Raw genomic sequence first — 22,771 nt, 5'->3', positions numbered from 1 at the left:
AACACACAGATGATCTTGGAGTCGCAAAACACCATCCGCACCAATAGTAACTTCCTTTTCAACACCTCGTAGTACTATTTCTCGAAGAACCATTAAGTGTGGTTCATCATACTCGCGAGCCTTGATCTTCTCAAATAGTGAAGACTGAGCTATGACACATGTAAGAACTTGGCTGGGCTCTAAAATATCTAGTCACACAAGTCTGTTGGCCAAGGACTAGATATCCAAAGCTAATGGCCTCTCTTCTGCTGAAATGAAAGCCAAACTACCCATACTTTCCGCCTTTCTACTCAAGTGTAACGACCCAGCCGGTCATTTTGAGAATTTAAGCTCCGTTCAGCTGCATAAGGTCTTGAACAGCTTCATATTAGGTGTATTTACTTGCGTACGTGGTTGAATTCAGTTACCGGATGATCTGGAGTGATTTGGAACACTTAGTCCCTAAAACGGAAGCTTAAATCTTAGGATTTTGACCGTAGTCAGAGCTGTGTGAAGATGACTCCAGAATGGAGTTCTGTCGGTTCTGTTAGCTCCGCTGGGTGATTTTGGACTTAGGAGCGTATCCAAACTGTGGATTTGAGGTCTGTAGCTGATTTAGATTTGAAATGGCAAAAGTTAAATTTTTAGAGATTTTGACCGGAAGTGGACTTTTTGATATCGGGGTCGAAATGTGATTTCGAGAGTTGGAGAAGCTCCGTTATGTTATTTGGGACTTGCTTGCTAAATTTGACATCATTCCGAGTTGGTTAGATTGGTTTCGGCACGAGTTTTCAAAGTTGGAAGTTTTGGAAGTTCATAAGTTCGATTCGTGGTGCGATTTGTATTTTTGGCGTTGTCTGATGTGATTTGATACCTCGAGCGAGTCCGTGTTAGGTTATGAGACTTGTTGGTATGTTTAGACGGGGTCCCGGGGGCCTCGGGTGAGTTTCGAATGGACTACGGGTCATTTCCCCCTATTTTGAACTGTTGTTATCTATCATCTGGTTTCTTTCATCGCGTTCGCGTCCTTGCCTTCGCGTTTACGTAGTGTAATTTTGGAGGGTGAAATACTTCCTCTTCGCATTCGCAGTCACCCTCTCGCGTTCGCGAAGTTCTGCCACCCCCTTCTTCGCGTTCGCATTCCCTATCTCGCGTTCGCGAAGTGCAAACCAGGCCCTGGGCACTGGTGATCATTTTCCTCTTCGCGTTCGCATGTCGCTTACGCGTTCGCGTAGCTATTCCATTACACTCTTCGCGTTCGCATACTACTTCATGCGTTCGCGAAGAGCAGTTGTTGGGCCATCATATTTTCCTCTCCGCGTCCGCGAACGTGTTGTCGCGTTCGCGAAGAACAACTGGGGAGCTTTTGTTGGGCCATCCCTTTCTCCACGTGCGCGATGCAGAAAACACTTGGGCAGAATATAAAGTCCTTTATTCCAAGGGTTTGCCATTTTCACCATTTTTGGAGTTCTAGAGCTCGGTTTTGAGCGATTCTTTGTAGGTTTTTCAAGCAAGTCGATTGGGTAAGTGTTCTTCACCTAGGATTTATTATATTCCGTGATTTTATCTTTGTTTTTATTATTTATTTTGTGCTTTGAGTTGACAAAAATGTTGGCTTTTGAAAAAAAATTCAAAATGAAAAATCATGATTTGAGGGACGAAATGGTATCGGAATTTGATAATTTTTGTATGATTGGACTCATATCGGAATGAGTGTTCGGGTTTTGTAAAAATTTTCGGGTTCCAAGGTGTGGGCTCAGGGGTCGACTTTTGTATCGATTTTTAGATTTTGATAAAGATTGAGACTTTATAATCCGAAAGTCTCTTATGAGTTTTATTTGTGCTTTGAAGTTATTTTGATTAGATTTGAGCCGTCCGGAGGTCATTTCACCTGAGAAGTTCATTTTTGAGTATCGGTTTGTCTTCTTTGAGGTAAGTACCTTGCCTAACCTTGTGGGGGGAACTACCCCTTAGGATTTAAGTCATCTATGTTGATTGTAGTCTGTGTACGCGAGGTGACGAGTGCGTGCTCAGACTTATTTGTGGAAAGTTGGCCTTTTAGGGTTCTTATGTCCTTATATTCACTATGTATGATGTTGTTTTTGATAAGTTTGAATTCCAATTTGCTAGTTTCACCTCTACATGCTTTGATTAGAGATAATTGCTTTAGGATTCACTCTTATTGTCTATTGACCCTTATTCGATTTAACCAAAGATTTTACCTCTTCTAGTGTCGTGCTATATTTTTCATAACTGTTTATTTTTAATTGAAATCATTATTTTCTCATCCTACAATTGTTTAGTCTTAATTAGAGTTATGATTATCTTCCGCTGCTTATCCTTACTTGAATTGTTGAATATTTCTCGTAATTGCTCAACCTCAAAAGGAGTTTAGATAACCTATATCTTAGTTGATATGCCATTATTTGGAACTATTTGACTCGTGTTGACTTCTTATTGTTGACTTGAATATTGTGGAATTGTTGCTACATTTTTGTTTTATTTTCCTTTGTTAAGTTGTTCTCCTTGTGCCTAGCATTCTTTACTGTGGTTATTCCTTGTGAATGAGTTCTAACGTTCTTGTGATTTAAATTCTTGAGTTGATTTGCTCGTCGGACTTTGCATTTCTATCATTGTTGATTTTGTACTCATTGTGGTGATGTACGAGGTTTCTGTCATGTTATAGTTGTTATCTATGTTGTTTGCGCTGCATATTTAAATTAGGACTACGGACGTATTACGGGAGATCCCCCAACACTCCATATTTAAATTGGGACTACAGACGTATTCCGGGAGATCCCCCTGTCTTACATATTTAAATTGGGACTACGGACGTATTCCGGGCGATCCCCCAGCACTGCATATTTAAATTGGGACTACGGACATATTTCGGGAGATCCCCCTGTCTTGCATATTTACTTTGGGACTACGAACGTATTCCGAGAGATCCCCCTGTCTTGCGTATTTACTTTGGGACTACGGGCGTATTTCGGGAGATCCACCTGTCTTGCATATTTACTTTGGGACTACGAACGTATTTCGGGAGATCCCCCTGTCTTGCATATTTATTTTGGGACTACGGACGTATTCTAGGAGATCCCCCTATCTTGCATATTTACTTTGGGACTACGGACGTATTTCAGGAGATCCCCCAGCACTGCATATTTATTTTGGGACTACAGACATATTTCGGGAGATCCCCAACACTGCATATTTATTTTGGGACTACGGACGTATTCCGGGAGATTCCCCTCCCTCCCCCCCCAATGCATAATTAATTCGGGACTACGGGATGGTATCCCAGTAGATTTCCCCTGTGGTTATATCTGTGTTCGGAGCTACTAATCTTCTATGTATAGGTGTCACAGGGTGACTTATACTCGAAGGATATTACTTGAAAAGTTTATATTTGAAAAGTATTTATCTTGAAGGAACTATGTTTGAAGATATTTATTTGAAAGGGTTATACTTGAAAAGTATTTATCTTGAAAGAACTATGTTTGAAGGCTAATTATTTGAAAAGTTTATATTTGAAAGGTTTTATTTTGAAAGAACTATGTTTGAAAGATATTTATTTGAAGGAAGTATATTTCAAAAATAATTTCTTATTGGAAAGGATTATATTCTAAATAACTCAATTTAAAAACTTACGGGTGAAAATTTACACTTGAAAGATTTGACTAATTTATTGGGGTTGTTGGTTGAGACCTGATGTGAAAACTATTGCAGCTGGTGAGTTTCTACTTGCCTTTACTGTATTGTGATTTTTGGATTTGGGTAGTGTTTTCGTTCATTCTTCTATTTCTTATTCTGGTGTTCCGCTGTTACATACTATTTTTCCTTCCTTGTTGCAGTTGCTATGTCGTTAGCCATATCACGGGGTCCTTTGATAGATGTCATGTTTTGTCATCTTTATACTTATGCTTGTTCAGTTTATTAGACCAGTGGGTGTCTTGACTAGTCCTCGTCACTACTTCACCGAAGTTAGTCTTGATACTTACTGGGCACTGCTGTGGTGTGCTCATGCTACTCTTCTGCACAATTTTTTTTTTGTTTTTTTGCAGACCCAGGTATTTGTTCGTTAGCTAGTTGTGTGGACTGTTGCTGCGGAGACTCAAGGTAAACATGCCGCTGCGTTCGCAGGTTTCGGAGTCACCTTCAATACACTGTATGCATCCCCAAAAAGGAAGGTAACACTAACACTGGTGTTGTAGTCAATGCTGTCTTGAGCTTCTGAAAGCTTGACTCATAATCATCGGACCATCGGAACTGAACACCCTTCTGGGTTAATTTGGTCAAAGGTGCTGCAATAGATGAAAAACCTTCCACAAACCGACGATAATAACCTGCTAAACCCAAAAAAAATCCTGATCTCAGTCGCCGAAGTGGGACGATGCCAATTCTAAACTGCCTCAATCTTTTTGGGATCAACCTTAATACCATCACCCGATACAATATGTCCCAAAAATGCTACAGACTCAAGCCAGAACTCACATTTAGAGAACTTAGCATATAGCTTTTGTTCCCGCAATGTCTGAAGCACTACTCTTATATGCTGCTCATGTTCCTCCTTACTGCGTGAGTAGATCAAAATGCCATCAATGAAGACAATGACAAACGAATCAATATATGGCCTGAATACCCTGTTCATCAGATCCATAAACGCTGCCGGGGCATTAGTCAAACCGAAAGACATTACCAGAAACTCATAATGACCATATCTAGTACGGAAAGCAGTTTTCGGAACATCCGAAGCTTGAATCTTCAACTGATGATACCGCAACCTCAAGTCGATCTTAGAGAACACCCTAGCACCATGCAACTAGTCAAATAGATCATCAATACGTGGCAACAGGTACTTGTTCGTAATAGTGACTTTGTTCAATTGGCGATAATCAATACACATCCGCATTGTTCCATCCTTCTTTTTCACAAATAATACCGGTGCACCCCAAGGCGATACACTCGGTCTGACGAACCCTTTGGCTAGTAACTCTTCAAGTTGTTCTTTCAATTCTTTCGGAGCCATATGATACGGTGGGATAGATATAGGCTGGGTATCTGGAGCCAAGTCAATACAAAAATCAATATCACGATCAGGTGGCATACCTGGAAGATCTGAAGGAAATACATTGGAGAACTCCCAAATTACTGGCACTGAATCAATAGCCGGAGTCTCTGTAGTAGTATCCCGAACATAGGCTAGATAAGCCAAACAACCCTTCTCAACCATGTGTTGAGCCTTTATAAAAGAAATAACCCGATTAAATGAACTAACCGACGAACCCTTCCACTCCGGCCTAGGCAAATATGGAATAGCCAAGGTAACAGTTTTGGCATGACAATCTAGAATAAGATGATATGGAGATAACTAGTCCATACCCAGAATAATTTCAAAATCGATCATCTCGAGCAATAAGAGATCTGCTCTAGTTTCATAACCACAGAATGTAATAATATAAGATCGGTAGATCCGGTTCACAATAACAGAATCGCCTATAGGAGTGGACACATAAACAGGAGTACTCAAGGACTCATGAGAAACACCCAGGAATGGAGCAAATAGAGATGACACATATGAATACGTGGATCCTGGATCAAATAATATTGAGGCATCTTTGCCGTAAACAGAAATAATACCTATAATCACAGCATCTGAGGCCTCTGCATCTGGTCTAGCCGAAAAAGCATAGAACCGAGTTGGAGCGCCAACTAGTTGGCCTCTGCCCGGTTGACCTCCACCTCTAGGACGACCCCTACCCACCTGTCCTCCACCTTTTGGTGGTCGGACTACTGGTGGAGCAACTGGTCCGGTAAGCATAGGCTGCTGACCCTGCTGTACTGGTCTACCCCGAAGCCTGGGGCAAAACCTCCGCATGTGACCGGGATCCCCGCACTCGTAACAACTCTGCGATGCGATGGGCTGCTGACTAAGTGTCTGGCCCTGGGAAACTGAATACCCACATTGGAGGACCCTGAATAGATGGTGGGCGGTAGAAACTCTCTGGTATAGCACTGAGATAAGGTCGCACTGGAGTACCTCGAGGAGGTGGTGGTTCTGGAAATGGGGGTCTGCTGGACTGCCCCCTCACGAACTGACCTCTGCCCCCAGACGGAGCACCTCTAAACTCTCCAGAGTACCTGAACTGCTTATCTCTCATAATCTGCTCTCGGCTACACTGACGCATACCCTCAATCCTATGGGCTATCTCCACAACTCGCTCATAAGAAGTACCCATCTCAACCTCTCGAGCCATAGTGGCCTGAATACCAGTATGTAAACCGGCTACAAACCTCTGCACTCTCTCCGCCTCAGTAGGGAGTATCATAAGTACATGGCGAGATATTTCAGAAAACCTCGCCTCATAATCAGTCACTAACATCTGACCTTGCTGAAGCTGCTCAAACTGAAACTGCAACTCTTCCCTTTGGGAGGGTGGAATATACATGTCCAGGAAGATACGGGTGAACCTGTCCCAAGTCATGGGAGGAGAATCTGTTGGTCTGCCAAGAACATAAGACTGCCACCATCTACAGGCTCTGCCCTCTAGTTGAAAAGTAGCGAAGTCAATCCCATGAGATTCCAATATCCTCATGTTATGTAGTCTGTCCCTGCAACGATCAATGAAGTCATGTGGATCCTCATGTCGCTCACCCCCGAAAACAAGAGGATGTAGTCTAGTCCATCGGTCCAATAATTTTTGAGGATCGGCGGCTACAGCTGGCCTGGGCTCCACCCACGGGTAGTGCACCTTGGGTCTGATATACAACAGTTGTCTGTCCATGAGCCTACGTGGTAGGGGTATGTCCTCCCCCGCCCGCCTGAGATGTGGCTGGGTCTACCAGAAATAAACCGGCCTGAGTCATATTGTCCATGAACCACATCATACGACCCATGACATCCTGAAATCTCGGTGCAGATATGAAATCCACCGGAGCTGGCTCTGCCACAGGCACCTCATCCTGTTCCTCAACAATAGGGTTCTATGCTGAACCCATTGGCGGCATTACTGGAACAGTCCTGGGACGTCCTCGCCCTCTACCATGGGCTGGAGCCCTCCCTCGGCCTCTAGCAACTGGGGGAGTAGCTCTTCCCTGGCCTGGAACCTCATTCGAGCGCGTTCTCACCATCTGAGAGAGAATAAGAGAAGGATATTTAGAACTACATCAATTTCACGATGGAATATGAAGAAAGGTAATTTCCTAACACCCTATAGCCTCTCGAAGATAAGTACAGACGTCTCCGTACCGATCCGCAAGACTCTATTAGGCCTACTCATAACTTGTGAGACCTACGTGAACCTAGTGCTATGATACCATGTTGTCACGCCCCAATTTCACCTATAGGCCGTGATGACGCCCAACACTACAGTTAGGCAAGCCAACTTAATAAATTAAGCATATATTGACAAAATTTAAAATCAAAAAAATAATAAAATACCAAATTCTACCAATGTGTGTGTCAAGACCTGGTGTCACAAGTGTATGAGCATCTAGTAGATTATATAAAACCTCAAATACTGTCTGAAATAAAAATAGACAGAATGAAAAATACAAGGAGAGACACTAGTAGCTGCAGAACGGATCAGAAAGGCAGCTCACCACTATGCCCCTAGATAACGTGGGTGTAAGACGATAGGTCCCCCACTGGTACTTGTCTCAAGTCCTGCAAGTGTAGTATGAGTACGTAAACAACGTGTACCCAGTAAGTATCAAGCCTAATCTCGAAGTGGTAGAGACGAGATGGCCGACTTTGACACTCACCATGGGTTAATAATAATAATAATTGAATACAACTAGGATATTTAAATCAGCATGGTTTACAGAATTTAAAATAATTTACTTAATCAGCGAAAATAATCAAATTCCTTCAAATGCAATAATTCTCAATATATTAATTAAATTCTTTTAATTCAAAGTGGGTTGCTCTGATGGTAAGCACCCTCCACTTCTAACCAAGAGGTTGTGAAGTCCGAGTCACCCCAAGAGCAAGGTGGGGAGTTGTTGGAGGGAAGGATGCCGAGGGTCATTTGGAAACAGCCTCTCTACCCCAGGGTAGGGGTAAGGTCTGCGTACACACTACCCTCTCCAGACCCCACTAGTGGGATTATACTGGGTTGTTGTTGTTGTTGTTGTTGTTGTTGTTGTTGTTGTTGTTGTTGTTGTAATTCAAATAACTTCTAATTTATCAATTAAATATCATTTACATGAATAACAATTAATTCTTTAACAAGCAAGATTAATAATTCATTAAATTTTAAGGATTTTTCAATTTATCAATTAGCTTCGCAAGCTGAAATAAACTATTAAAGTATCGTATAATTATTATTATTATTAAGCACGATTTCTGACGAGGACGTACGGCCTGATCCAGAGTGTCGTGTTCACTGCCGAGGGATGTGCGACACGATCCATAGATGCATCTATCCTGCCGAGGCATTCGGCCCGCTCCACAAGAAAGGGGGACATTTTCTTATGTACCTCCGAAGGGAGAGTATATTTATTATAAGATAAATTCGTGAGAAAAAATAATTTCTTTTAACAATTAATTAATTTAAACAGAAAATCAAGCATATGAGATTTCCATCCTTTAATATATTTATCTAACAATTCACAATATATTCATATATATTAATTAATATTAATTAAATAAATAATATAATTTACACAAGTAATTCATGCTTTGAATCCTAAACTACCTAGACTTTAGCATTAATAGTAGCTACGCACGGACTCTCGTCACCTCGTACGTACATAGTCCCCGCAATTAGCAACAATTATTCAATTTAATCCCTATGGGATAATTTCTCCCTCACAAGATTAGACAAGAGACTTACCTCGTCTCAAAATTCACTTTCCGATTATCGCGTCGCGTAAAATTCTTGATTCAATGCCGAAAAATCCGAAACTATCCAAAAGTTATATAAAATAATTAATATATGTTCAAAAATTCGAAATTCATCTATTAAATAAATTACCCTATCCAAAATGGTAAAATTCCTAAATTTTACCCCGAGCCCACGTGCTCGGATTCTGAAAATTTTTAGATGAAAACGTTATCCAAAATCTCAAGAACTTGAATATATAATTTCTACCCAATTCCATAACTATTTTCGTGGTTAAAATCTCACTTTTATAAGAATCTAGGTTTTTCATCTAAATCTTTGATTTTTAAGATTTACTAATTATAATCTACTTATAATCTATGTATTTAACTCAAGGAGGTGTAGAATTAACTTACCTCCAAGTTGTTAGTTGAAATCTCCTCTCAAAAATCTCCAAAATCGCCCAAGAATAGAAGAAAATGGGCAAAAATGGTGAATTCCCGTTCTTTTAAGCTTTCTTCCAAACAAGTCTTTCGCACCTGCGGACAGTGTACCTACCTGCGGCTTCCGCACCTGCGGAAAATCCTCGCAGGTGCGAGTCTCACTAGCCTTGGCCAAACCCGCATCTGCGCACACTGCTTCGCACATGCGCGATCGTAGGTGCGCCAAAATTCCGCATTTGCGGCGATGGCCTCCCCTTCCCTTTTCCGCTTCTGCGAAAAAATCTCCCATCTGCGAGTTCTGCGCTTGAGAGCTTCTGTCGCATCTGCGAATGTCGCACCTGCGACTGGCCAAGCGCAGGTGCAATTCTGACAGTAACTGGGAGCTTCAGTTTTGGCTCCCAACTTCCAACTTGGTCCAAGCCTCGTCCGATTGACACTCGGGGCCTCTAGGACCCCGCCCGAACATACCAACAGGTTTGAAATCATAAAACGGACTTGCTCGAACTCTCGGAACGTGTAAAACAACATCAAATCTAAGAATCATACCCTAAACCAAATTGATTCAAACATAAGAATTTCAAGTTCTTCAATTTACTCCCAATGCGCCGAAATATACTTAAACTACTCGGAATGACACGAAAATTTGCGTGCAAGTCTTAAATCACTATACGGAACTATTCTCAAACTCGGAATTCCAAACTGACTTTAATTACTCAAAATCCTACTCCAAACCAAATTTAAAGAATTTTAAACCTTCAAATAGTTGATTATTACTATTAAGCGTCAAACGCTCCCGGGTTATCCAAAACCCGTTTCGGACATACGCCCAAGTCCAAAATCATCATACGAACCTAATGGAACCGTCAAATCCCGATTCCGGGGTCGTTTTCTCAAAATGTTGACCGAAGTCTAACTTAAGGAACCAAGTGTTCCGATTTCAACCCAAACGCTTCCAAATTCCGAACGAACCATCCCCGCAAGTCATAAATTAATAAAAGCATGTTCGGAGAGTTTTATTTTAGGGAACGGATTTCTAAAAGTTAAAATGATCGGTTGGGTCATTACACTTTTATAGGATTTTGTTTGCAAATAATCACCATTATCAATGGAACATAATCGAATAGATTGGAGCTTTATATTTTCAAGGAACATAATATTTCTAAATTATATTCAATTGGCCAAAAGAAGCTGCTTTATAATTTTATCGTACCTTTCTAAGCTATGATTTAATCCATATTAATTCTGATGCAAAGAAAAAATAATACTACTTGTTGTACGCATAAGCCAATAGTATGCCATGTTCGGTTTATCTTCAGGAATAACTATTTTTCTCTAAGTCTTCAATATAAATCTAAGTCTAATAGCCTATTTGGCCACACTTCTTTTAAGGCAAAAAATATTTTTTTTGGTCAAAAATACTTTTCTTTTCTTCTAAAATTAAGGTGTTTGGCCAAGTTTTTAAAAGGAAAAAAAAGTGCTTTTGAGGAGAAGCAGAAGTTGTTTTAGAGAAGCGAAAAAAAAAATAGTTTCTCTCTAAAAACACTCGTTTGAAAATTACTTTTGAGAAAAATACACTTAGAAGTAGTTTTTTAAAACTTGGCCAAACATTAATTGATGTTCAGAAGTGTTTTTCAAATTAATTAGTTAAATACAAACTGTTTCTCACCAAAAGTTCTCAAAAACACTTTTGGCTTCTCAAAATAAGCGGATTTTTGCAGTTTAGCCAAACGGGCTATATAAGTGTAAGTGTGAGATATTTTACTAGTATCAATGCTTGAACTAATACTTTATTTTCAATATATTAGAAGTATTCTTTCAACATATTGTTTAAGTTTTTTTTATTTTTATTTTTATCTAGTGAACTTTTTATCTGAATCAACAACATTAATGATATCTTTTAGACACTAGATTGTATTAGTAAGATTTTCAATTATGGGGATTTTTTTGCTATATTTACAAGTTAAATATCAGTTTTTTATTGTTCCGTTTTTCTACATTAGAGTCACATAGAAAGTTGAGCTCGGGTCACTCTAAGATAGCAATTATGATAATATTCTTTCTGTCCATTCTTATGTATAAGAAAGAATCTAGACTAATTTTAGATTTATGATATTTAATCTTATTTTGATTTTATTAGTTTTATTTACGAGTAACTTATTTTTGGGGACAATAGAGGGGCAAATATGACCTGTAGTAGCATCGTGTCGTTTGCCTTTCTGAAAGGCTATACTTTTCGCTCCAAAAAGTTTGAAATGAAGTTCAAAAAATGAACAGTGCAGCAGAAAATCTCTGCCTTTCTCTATTAAGCAACTGCAGAACTCTCCGAAACCTCAAGCAAATCCACGCCTTCGTTTACAAATCCGGCCTCGAAACCGACCCATTAATCTCCGCAAAAATCCTACTTATTTCCGCCGTTCAAATCTCCGACGCTATTGATTACGCTCGCCGTCTCTTCATCCACAACCCAAACCCAGATGTGTTCATGTACAACAGCCTCATCCGAGGTGAATCCGAGTCAGACTCACCCAATAACTCCGTCAGCTCGTTCGCTCGCATGCTACGAGAATCATATTCCCCTCCGGATAGTTTCTCTTTCGCTTTTGCACTCAAAGCAGCGGCGAATTTGCGGTGTTTGAAAACTGGGTTTCAGCTGCATTGTCAAGCTATGGTTCGTGGACTCGATACCCATCTCTTCGTTGGGACTACATTGGTTAGTATGTATGGGGAATGTGGATTTGTTGTGTTTGCTCGGAAGGTGTTTGATGAAATGAATGAACCAAATGTCGTGGCGTGGAATGCGATAATTACAGCATATTTTCGTGGGAATGATTTGAGTGGTGCAGATAGACTGTTTGGTTTAATTCCGTGCAGGGACTTGACTACTTGGAATGTGATGCTAGCGGGGCATACTAAAGCAGGGGATCTTGAGCGTGCGAAGGGGTTGTTCTTGCGGATGCCGAGTAGAGATGATGTTTCTTGGAGTACTATGATTGTTGGATTTGCTCGTAATGGATACTTTGATGAGGCGCTTTGGGTTTTCAGGGAGTTGGTTGGGAGTGGAAATAGGTCGAATGAAGTGAGCTTGACGGGTGTTTTATCTGCGTGTGCTCAAGCTGGGGCATTTGAGTTTGGGAAAATTTTGCATGCATTTATAGAGAAAATGGGGTTTGCTTGGATTAGTTCTGTGAACAATGCACTTTTGGATACTTATTCCAAGTGTGGAAATGTGTTGATGGCTCGTCTTGTCTTTGAGAGAATGCCTGGGAAGAAAAGCATTGTTTCCTGGACTTCTATGATTGCAGGGCTTGCAATGCAAGGATATGGTGAAGAGGCGATAAAACTTTTTCACAAGATGGAAGAATCTGGGACCAGACCTGACGAGATCACTTTTATTTCGATCCTTTATGCATGTAGTCATGCTGGTTTACTTGAAAGAGGTCATGAGATTTTTAGTAAAATGACAGGAATTTATAACATTGAACCAACGATTGAGCATTATGGTTGTATGGTTGATTTGTATGGCAGGGCTGGTCAGCTTCATAAGGCATATAATTTTGTGGTTCAAATGCCAGTACCACCCAATGCCATTATTTGGCGCACACTTCTTGGGGCTTGCAGCTTTTTTGGTGACATTGAATTGGCCGAGCAAGTAAAGAAAAGACTCTCTGAGTTGGATCCAGACAACTCTGGTGACCATGTTTTGTTGTCGAACATTTATGCAGTTGCAGGGAAATGGAAGGATGTTGATACGGTGAGGAGATTAATGGCTGAGAAGAATATGAAGAAAACTCCTGGTTGGAGCATGATTGAAGTAGACAAGGTCATGTACAGTTTTGTTGCAGGGGATAAACTAAATGACATTACTGAAGAGGCTTATAATAAGCTAAGTGAGATAACATTAAAACTTAAAGTAGAAGGTGGTTATGTTCCAGAGGTAGGCAGTGTTTTGCATGATATAGAAGAGGAAGAAAAGGAAGATACACTGTCTAAGCACAGCGAGAAACTTGCTGTTGCTTTTGGAATGGCAAGGTTATGTAAGGGAAGAACCATACGAATTGTAAAGAATTTAAGAGTGTGCAAAGATTGTCATAGTTTTATGAAGTCGATATCTAAAGTCTACGAATTGGATATTGTGGTTAGGGATAGAAGTCGGTTTCATTCTTTCAAAGAAGGTTCTTGCTCTTGCAGAGATTATTGGTGACTGATGATTGATGGTCCGATCAAATTGGTAACACTCCCATTTTCAGGGTAAACAACATTGACTGTGAATAAAGGACCCACATTATGGATGCTGTGGAGTGCTCCATTCTAGCCATTGCAACGAAAGAATATGGAAAAGAAGCAATCCAATCACAGATGGAATTTTTGCTCCTTCCAGCTCCTCAGGTCTGCTATATGAGGATTCTGCTTATTTAATAACTGAGGCGTAATGGCACTGAGATTGTGGAGCATTAATTTGATTTTTGCTTTATGCAGCATGTCTGTTCACTTCTGGAGCCACATCTTTTATTGCTGAATATGCTAGGTTATTAATCAGGTCACAGATGCAAATGAAAATAGTGTGAGGGAGACTACTTAATCGTATGGCATTGTTGATAGTATTAGATTGGTATGCAGTACATTTTTATGAGTGAAAGGCATAAATGTCTGTTTTTCAAACTGCAAAGTATCAGGAAAATATGGCTAAAACCAAAATGTGTCACAGGTTTGTAATTTTTTCTTTGCAAAATGGTCTTGTTTGCATACCCGAGGTCACTGCTGCTTATTATCCTTCTATTTTTATTGAGGAATTGAACGACAAGACATACATTGCAATAGGAGTTCTGGGACCAGGAACAAAAGAAACATAGTTGGGAAACAGTCCATATGTATAATTTTCTGAATAAAAATTTAAAGACAAATTTCGACCAATTAGCAAGTCCATTTTCACTTTCTTTTATCTTTTACTATAACATAAAGACCAAAATTGGAAATTCTTGTTCCTTTCTTCCCATTTGACTTATGATTCTTGTGTCATGAGCAATATAACTGCAGTCATGATCCATCCCCTCCCTCTTGTCTTGTCACAGGTAATTTAACCAATTTGTCAGTGCCTGAAGTTTCATAGAAGCTGATCTATAATGATGTATCATTGTTTTGGATTGCTTGATTCTAAAATTCAAATTCCTGAATGGTTTTATAATGATTCTCTTCTAAATCAAGCACAGCACTACACCTCTTGGTTTTTCGCTTGGAAAGTTTCTTTTGAAGTTTGTCCAAAAGGTTGTGCCTTGTTCTGCTGGTAATTTTGTCCTCTTTTTCTGCAATGTATCTGTTGTTAATGGCTCACTTTATGCCACTTCTGCACTAGATTATGCTTGTCCAAATTCGTTGGTAGTTTCAGACCGCTCCATTTCTATTGGGGGTATAGGAGTGCGCTTTGCTAATACTTTCAAACAAATGAATCAGATGAGAGATGATATAATGCTGCTATAGAAGCAGTTCGTGTTGCAGAAAAGGGCTTGCTAAGCCTGCTGCTATTTGCTCCCATCTAGGTGCTCCACCTCTGACCTCCTATTGGTTTTGGAAGATATTCTAATAGGGAAGCAAGGTGAGCCTAGATCTTTCCCGACATTGCTCCTTCTCAATCTTGTTCAATAGAAATCTCAACAGCTAGCTCTGTGATGCCTGCTGGCCTAAGATCAACATAGATAATAAAAGGACAACACGATTGTGAAGTGCCTGAACTAGTCTATGTTCAATAATTTTTTATTCTCGTCGAATTAGAAGCCAATTGTAGATTCTGCTGCATATTATCCATTGGATAAAATATATGTTTTGACTGCTAGAACATCCAACTTCCGAGTCAGAAATTTTCATATTGAATAGGATTTTCTCCACATTTGCAAATGCTATTAACCTTTTTGTTTGATTGATTATGTGTTATTGCAGGTACGGTCTGCTAAGAGGGACACTAAGGGACCAACTACTCTCCTGCTGTGGCTGGTGAAACTCATGGAAGAGCCATCAATCATGGTAATTGTGTGCCCCGGGGATTCATTCTTTCCCACATAATAGAATGAAAGGTTACGATGCCCAATCACTCAAAGCCATTGTGAGTCAAGGAGATCTTCTCTACAATATGTAGTCCTTTAACAAAAGCTTAATAGTTATTGAGGAGTACTGAGATTCAACGAGCTAGGCCAAGTGTCTGTTCGTGAGCGGGGGAAGTGAAACACAGTAAGGGAGTGGGATAAACTTCTTTTTATATCACTTAAGAACCTGACTAGGAACAAAGAAGACCGGGCTAAAAGAGATTTCACTTTAGGCGATTCAATTGGACTTTTCTATCAAGATACTTAAATGTCTTTGTTTGGATGATATAAAATAGTATATGTTAGCAATGAGAAGGAAATTGTGACTCCCAATATCATTGAGCGCAGATATGCACTTATGGAGCGGCTAGTTGGTTGCCTGCGTTCTTGCTGGTTTCTTGACTGGTTTACTTGACCCAATAAAGTGGGATTTGTCCAATTTTTGTCGAGGTGGATAGTTGGATACTGGTTCTTATTCTGGAAATTGTAGGTTCTCAAAAGAGGTCAAAAGCAGAAGTAAAAGCTCTCAGGGAGACCAATGGGGTGAGCAACTATGTTGAAATGCCTGGTGCTGCTCTCTTTCCCCAAGAGGGCGATCCTGAGATAGGTGCAGATCAGCTCTTCAGTTTCTACAAGAGAAATTTGAGCTATAATCCTACAATGATTGTCAGCTCCAAGTCCTTAACACAGTACTGATGAAGAGGTCAGTGGCTAACATGATAGTTCTGTTGATCTTGAGCAATGTGCAAAAACATATCACTATTAATGGAGTTCTACCTCGTTAAGTCCTTCCTAAGATAAGAGAAAGTTTGAGTATGAAAACCATTATAAGACTTGATACTTATTTAATCTCCAATTGCAATCCCTAAGTCTACATCAGAGATGCATTATACTTTTGTAACTTTGCAGGGATTTTGTGAGGTAATAAGTATTCTATTTGATCTTTAGGGGCTTGATATAATGAGGTGTCTCCTGTATGATCCTTCAGTTGATCAGCTCCACTAGCACTGAAAAATTATGTTAGATTTGGCTAGCAACAAGGAGAAACTGTTTGCAGATAGTAAGCCTTCTTGATATCATGTGCAGTGAGTTGATTTTAAGCATTCTTGCTGTCATATGTTATATTTGTCTTTATTCTTATTATACCCTTATCGCTTTCTAATTTAGTTCCTGAAGAACTAATTTGCACTACTGATATTAAGCTTAGTTAGTATCCGTGTGGTTGGCAGAAGTTGCATTCATTAACAGCATGTATAAGATGCTTGAATCCATATAAGCACACGGATTTATGAATACATGTCGAAAGATGAGGTTTCAATCTAGCTATTTAGAACTTAGTCGGTGGAAACGACTTCAGTGCAAATTTTATGGGGCTGGGATCAATCAATTAAATGAAAAATATATATGATGGGAAGGAGGGAAAGAGACTGAAAGGTTCCTATATGAAGTATGCTATTTTCTTGCTTTGCTGAGGACTCTCAATATATAATTCAGCTCTCTGATTAGCTTAGTTGTTGAATTTGAGGGAATTCTGATGAACAATTAGTCAAAGGGTAAGGGTAGGAGGAATGGAATAGGCTATATGCTCGGTGGAGTTCCTATGCTATTTTATTACTCAAAAACAATTTAGCGTATGAATCTATAATGACCTCTGATATTGGAGAAGCTAAAGTGCATAAATTGGGACTTGGACATGATAGATAATGGGCATTATACTTGACTCTGATTTGTAAAAAACTACTGTAAATGTGAGAAAGCTACTTTCGCCTCACTAATTAAGGGCCCTTGTCCCCCGGTATGGGAAAAATGTTCTACGAGAAGTAGGTGAATCCCTCACTTTTGTCAATGCAATACAACATTTTAGGATCTTGGTGGGAGGGGGAGGGAGCAGGAGGAAAGAAAAAGAAATTAGATCTTCCATCCCAGTTGGTATTCTTTGAAGTTAAAAAGCATCAGCATTTCATATTTAGACTTCTATTTTCTTTTATTTTCATCTTTTTTTTTTTGAAATATTTTGGAGGCATGATTATTTATATATTTTCTCAAAATGCTTAATGCTTATCACATAGTGTTAAATGATTCCAGTCTGGATATAACAGTTCTGTTACGTACTTCTATTGTTCCTACGTTAGGGGACTACTAGTTTTTGGACACGCTCGTTGCACGTGTACCCTAACAATGAGTAAACAATTTTAAAAGATCATAAAAATATTATTATTTAGTAATATATTTTAATTATAAACTAAATAAATTTAAAAAGAGTAAGTTTTATGAACGACGGTCTTATTAGTTAGCGCAATAAAAAAAGAAATTCTGCCCTATATGCATCCTCAATGACTTACTGCAATTTCAGTGTATAAGTTATGCATTTTGTTTTTTTGGAAAAGGAATGCAAATAGAATATTATTACTATATTCTTGTCAATGGTGCATTATATTTTGAGGAAATGAATAATCCTTCTGCCTTTCGTGTTAGATGAGAACACTGAAGAACAAATACCATTATGTTGCTAGTACACTTTAGAACTTAACCTAGAAAATAACTATTGATTTTGATGAAAATTCAAGCCCGTAGAATTCATGATGGATAAGGCTGGCAAGTGGGCCGGTCCAGGATCGCGGCCCATATGGGTAGTGGGCCTAAATGGGCTGAACCGTTTAAGACCGGAATCGGGGGAGGTGGGCCTGGCAAGTGAGCCGGTCCTTAGCCTGAGGTCCGCGAGACCAGACCATTTGGGACCGTGACCGGATCGGTCCTAGCGGGCCTAAACGGTCCCAACGGCCATAATTATTTTTAAAAAAATCTGCCCATTTGGGCATTTAAAATTTAGCCGTTTCCTCTGTCAAAATAGCCATTTAACCCCCCAACTTTGTTTTAACCCCAAATTTTTTATAATTACACCTTTTTCCAATTTTCAACTATAATATCCCATCATTCTTTCATTTTTCTCACAAAATTATCAATCTCTCTACATCTCTCTTATATTATGATCCAAAAAAAGATCGGGAAGAATTGGCAAAAATGGTTACTGTTATGTGCTTACCCTATAATTGATTTAACATCCTAAATTTTAATATTTAATATTTAATATTTAATATCGAATATAGCTTATATATATATTTTATAACGTATTGCTTTGAATATTTCTTAACAATATTTTTGTCTTTAAATTTGAATTAAAAAATTTAGGTCACAATTCTATAATATAATTTACAAGAATTTGCCTTAGATATTTTTATTACTATTTTTTCTCTAACTTCTATAAAATTTTAAAAATAATTAGAAAGTATCTATTGGGCCCACTTAGGCCCTACTTGGGCCCACTTAACCCGGGACTGTTAGTTCGTGGTCCCGGTCCCGGGCCGGTTCCAATAAGTAACCCGCAAAACCCGAAACCACTTAGGACCGGACCCGGCCCACATGCCACCCTTAATGATGGATGACAAAAGTGCATATTGAAGTAGGATTCAAAATATTAAAATTCAATGAAATTTGTAAGATACTTTACAACAATATAAAAAAATATTACTTATCCTAAGTAAGAAGATTAAGTGTGGTAGGAAGTGGAGAGTTAGATTCACTCTCTTGTGATTTTTGACTTTACCTCCTATTAATGCCATAAAATAAAGTAATAGAGAGATCAATACTTCCTACTGAAAACAGTAGCAATCATTTCCAAGACTAAATATGCATAGAAAGTAATATCGAGTTTCATCGATATAGATACGAAAATATATTCAAGAAGAGGAGCAGATATAAAATAAGCAAGACACTTACAAAAGTACATTAACAAATAAGAAATAAATTTACCTGTGAAGATTAATTTTTTGTGTGTTCATAAGACGAATATCAACTCAGGCCAATAGGCGGTAGCAAATGATAAACATGTATAATGAGTCAAAAGAATAATATTAGTACGAAAAGAAATATTTCATAATTAAACTACAAAAAATAATTTTATCAAGAAAATATTTTCACATAAATATTGTCTTCCATACCAAACAGGAAAAAGGAAACCAAAAGAATATTTGGGAGCGAAAAACAAAAGAAAACAGAGGAAAAAATGAAAATAAACAAAAGAAAAAGACCGAATCATTCTATGCCCCTATCAATTTTCAATGCTTACTTTTGTTATTTGAAAAACATGGTTTACATTTCTATGATTGCATTTCAGACAATGGACAATCCATGGAAAAGTTGTAAAAGGTGACCTTATTTGTAGGCTTTTTATTTGTAAGCTTTGTTGGCATATTTGGAACCTTTTATTTAAGGCCTTGTTGGTAAATAAATGGCTTTATATTTTGAGAGGATGTGGCCAATTGTTGGCCAAGTATTTCTTTCTTCTCTTCCTATATAATGAGGACTCTCTACTCATTTGGAAACACACCAACAAGACTTGAGTCTTCATTTCTTGTTTCTTCCTTTCTTCCTTTATTAAGAGTGTTTTGTATGAGAGTTAGTGTTGGGAAGCACTTGTGTGAACCCTTTCTTTGGAGTGATCTTGTGAGGTTATTCCCTTAGGGTATTTGGGATTAATTAGAGTATTTACTCTAATTTTGTACTCTCTTTTGTACTCTTATTGTTATAGTAAATTGCCCCTCTCCGCTTTTGGACGTAGGTCACTTTGACCGAACCACGTTAAATTTGTGTCTTCTTTATATTCTTTAATTGCCGTTGTTATCAACTTCTATTGTCTTTGTTATTGTCATTATACCGTTGTTTGGCTAAATTCCGCACTACCCGAGTTCCCGATCCTAACAAATTGGTATCAGAGCCGGATCTAACCGGGTTTACTTCAATAGCCAAAATGACTCTAACAAAGACCTATGTTGAGAAATTTGATCGAAGTGCAAACTTCGGAATGTGGCAATTAAAGATGGAAGCTATCCTAATTCAGGTTGGCATAGACTTGGCATTGCAAGGAAAGGAGAAGAAGCCGGATAAAATGACGGATGAGGAATTTGCAGTCATAGACAAAAGGGCAAAAGCAGGTATCATTTTAAATCTCTCAAATGAGGTTTTACGTGAAGTTTCTGTAGAAACCACAGCCAAAGGCATGTGAAAAAAATTGAAAACCTTATATATGAAGAGGACGGTGGAAAATAGACTTTACTTGAAGAAGAAACTTTATACAATTCGTATGGGTGAAGGTACCTCTATTCTCTCTCATCTTGACACCTTTGATTCCATTCTTATGGATTTGAGTAATATAGATGCTGAAATTAAAGATGAGGATCAAGTCGTGTTATTGCTTTGTTCTCTACCCCCATCTTTTAAGCATATAAGAGATACTATGCTTTATGCAAATGATAATATCTCTTATAAGGATATTAAATCTATCTTAAAATCAAAAGAACAGATAAATAGTGATATTAGTGGGGAAGCTAGTGGAACTCAAGCGGAAGTTGGCTTGTTTGTTATGGTGCAAATTCGACTCTATATCCAGATATAATAATTTACAGTGTCGCTATTGTCATAAGAAATGTCACAATATCTCTGAATGCTATAAATTGAAAAATAAAGAAAAGCATAAAGAAAGAAAATATGAGCACAAAAATGCTGACATCGCCGAAGCTAGTGTAGCAACTGATGAGATTGAGGGAACTATATTTTTAGTAACTAAAACTAGTTTCAGATTAGACAATGAGTGGATTTTAGATTCCGGTTGTTCATATCATATGTGTCCTAGCAGGGACTTGTTTTCTACATATGATTTAGTTGCAGGTGGAGTTGTCCAACTAGGTAACAATGTTACTTGTAACGTTATTGGCAAAGGTACAATTCGGTTCAGAATGCACGATGATGTGGTGAGAACTCTCACCGATATTAGATATGTTCCTGAGTTGAAGAAAAATCTCATATCTTTGGGCACTTTAGAATCCCTTGGGTGCAAATTCACTAGTGAAGGTGGAATTTTAAAAGTTTTTCAAGATGCTCTTGTGATCATAAAAGCACACAGATCTGGTTCGTTATATACTTTATTGGGCTCCACTGTTATAGGCCCTACTGCAGTTTCGGTATCAGACAACTTGTCTGATTTTGATGGCATTAAATTTTGACATATACCCATTGGGGCTTTTGCGGAGAAGGTGAAGCAAATTTACTATATCAGCCAAAATTAGGCCAAGGTGGAGATTTATAAAATGTGGCATTATTTTTAGGCTTTTTATTTGTAAGCCTTGTTGGCACATTTGGAGCCTTTTATTTAAGGCCTTGTTGGCCAAATAAATGGCCTTGTATTTTGAGAGGATGCGGCCAATTGTTGGCCAAGCATTTCTTTCTTCTCTTCCTATATAATGAGGACTCTCTACTTATTTGGAAACACACCAACAAGACTTGAGTCTTCATTTCTTGTTTCTTCCTTTCTTCCTTTATTAAGAGTGTTTTGTATGAGAGTTAGTGTTGAGAAGCACTTGTGTGAACCCTTTCTTTGGAGTGATCTTGTGAGGTTATTCCCTTAGGGTATTTGGGATTAATTAGAGTATTTACACTAATTTTGTACTCTCTTTTGTACTCTTATTGTTATAGTAAATTGCCCCTCTCCGCTTGTGGACGTAGGTCACTTTGACCGAACCACGTTAAATTTGTGTCTTCTTTATATTCTTTAATTGCCGTTGTTATCAACTTCAATTGTCTTTGTTATTGTCATTATATCGTTGTTTGGCTAAATTCCGCACTACCCGGACTCCCGATCCTAACAAAAGTTTTTTACAATAATTGTACGTCTGTGCCTATAAATCAAGAAGAACATCTAAAAATGAGCTAAAATCTCAAAATTTACGCTGGAGAAAACACAAAGGTCTAAAGGAGAATGTGGCAATGTAATTATAAAAGGCCAAATTGGAAGAAAGGATATACGTAACGTACATGTAAGAATTTCATACGTTTTTTCTTTGGAAAATGAAAAGGTTCTTAATGCATGTATCATAATAATTGCTCTTAATATTTTTAGATAAGTTTTAAAATGTAAAATTTGTGTAGCGTCCATTTTTGTACATTTATATTGAAGGAAACAAATAAAATGTTACTTTTAGGTAGAAGGTAAATTAGTCACTTAGGTTTTGAAGGATACTTTAGTAAAATAACATCACCTAAAGATTTTCACACTTATAATATAGTATGATCATTTTAACAGAGATGATTGTATCCCTTCCGTTTAGGGAATCATGTCTTCTCATTTTATAGGCAAGGGAAAAGGCCAGATGTATTTATCTGAGACTCTTGCCATTTCTTCTTTATAGTGAGCGGTGACTGTATGCGTGTGAAATGCCATTTTTTATGGCAGGTAACTTTGACTTTTTTCACTTATCATTATTTTCTGATTAAGTTGATTAGCAATTGACTTCATTTGGTTAGATATTGTTCCTTGTTATGCTTGATAATACACCATATTGATAACTCTATCATGTGATGTGATGCCCTACAGATATGATTAAATCTTAAGGGGTTG

At 38.4% G+C, this 22,771-nt stretch overlaps 1 protein-coding gene across 6 annotated transcripts; it reads left to right on the top strand.

The window, feature by feature from the left end:
* The first annotated feature begins 11,430 nt into the window (after nt 1-11,430).
* Nucleotides 11,431-16,466, top strand: LOC104095393 (pentatricopeptide repeat-containing protein At1g74630). Of its 6 annotated transcripts, none has more exons than XM_033655898.2 (3): nt 11,431-14,837; nt 15,179-15,341; nt 15,670-16,466. In XM_033655898.2, the coding sequence occupies exon 1, from the start codon at nt 11,514-11,516 to the stop codon at nt 13,446-13,448; it is 1,935 nt and encodes a 644-aa protein (XP_033511789.1). In that variant the 5' UTR covers nt 11,431-11,513; the 3' UTR covers nt 13,449-14,837; nt 15,179-15,341; nt 15,670-16,466. The 6 variants fall into 6 exon arrangements, with proteins under 6 accessions (XP_033511789.1, XP_009599818.1, XP_018626025.1 ...); XM_009601523.4 differs by having other exon boundaries at nt 11,431-13,633; nt 14,696-14,837; nt 15,179-16,381; XM_018770509.3 differs by having other exon boundaries at nt 11,431-13,633; nt 13,724-14,837; nt 15,179-16,381.
* Nucleotides 16,467-22,771: the final 6,305 nt, after the last annotated feature.

This window comes from Nicotiana tomentosiformis, chromosome 10 (genome assembly GCF_000390325.3).
Source record: "Nicotiana tomentosiformis chromosome 10, ASM39032v3, whole genome shotgun sequence".
Lineage (NCBI taxonomy): Eukaryota > Viridiplantae > Streptophyta > Magnoliopsida > Solanales > Solanaceae > Nicotiana > Nicotiana tomentosiformis.
This window is presented reverse-complemented; position numbering and strand designations above follow the sequence as displayed.

Coding starts and splice junctions, on each gene's coding strand:
- LOC104095393 (XM_033655898.2), top strand. CDS start 11,514: ATGAACAGTGCAGCAGAAAATCTCTGCCTTTCTCTATTAAGCAACTGC.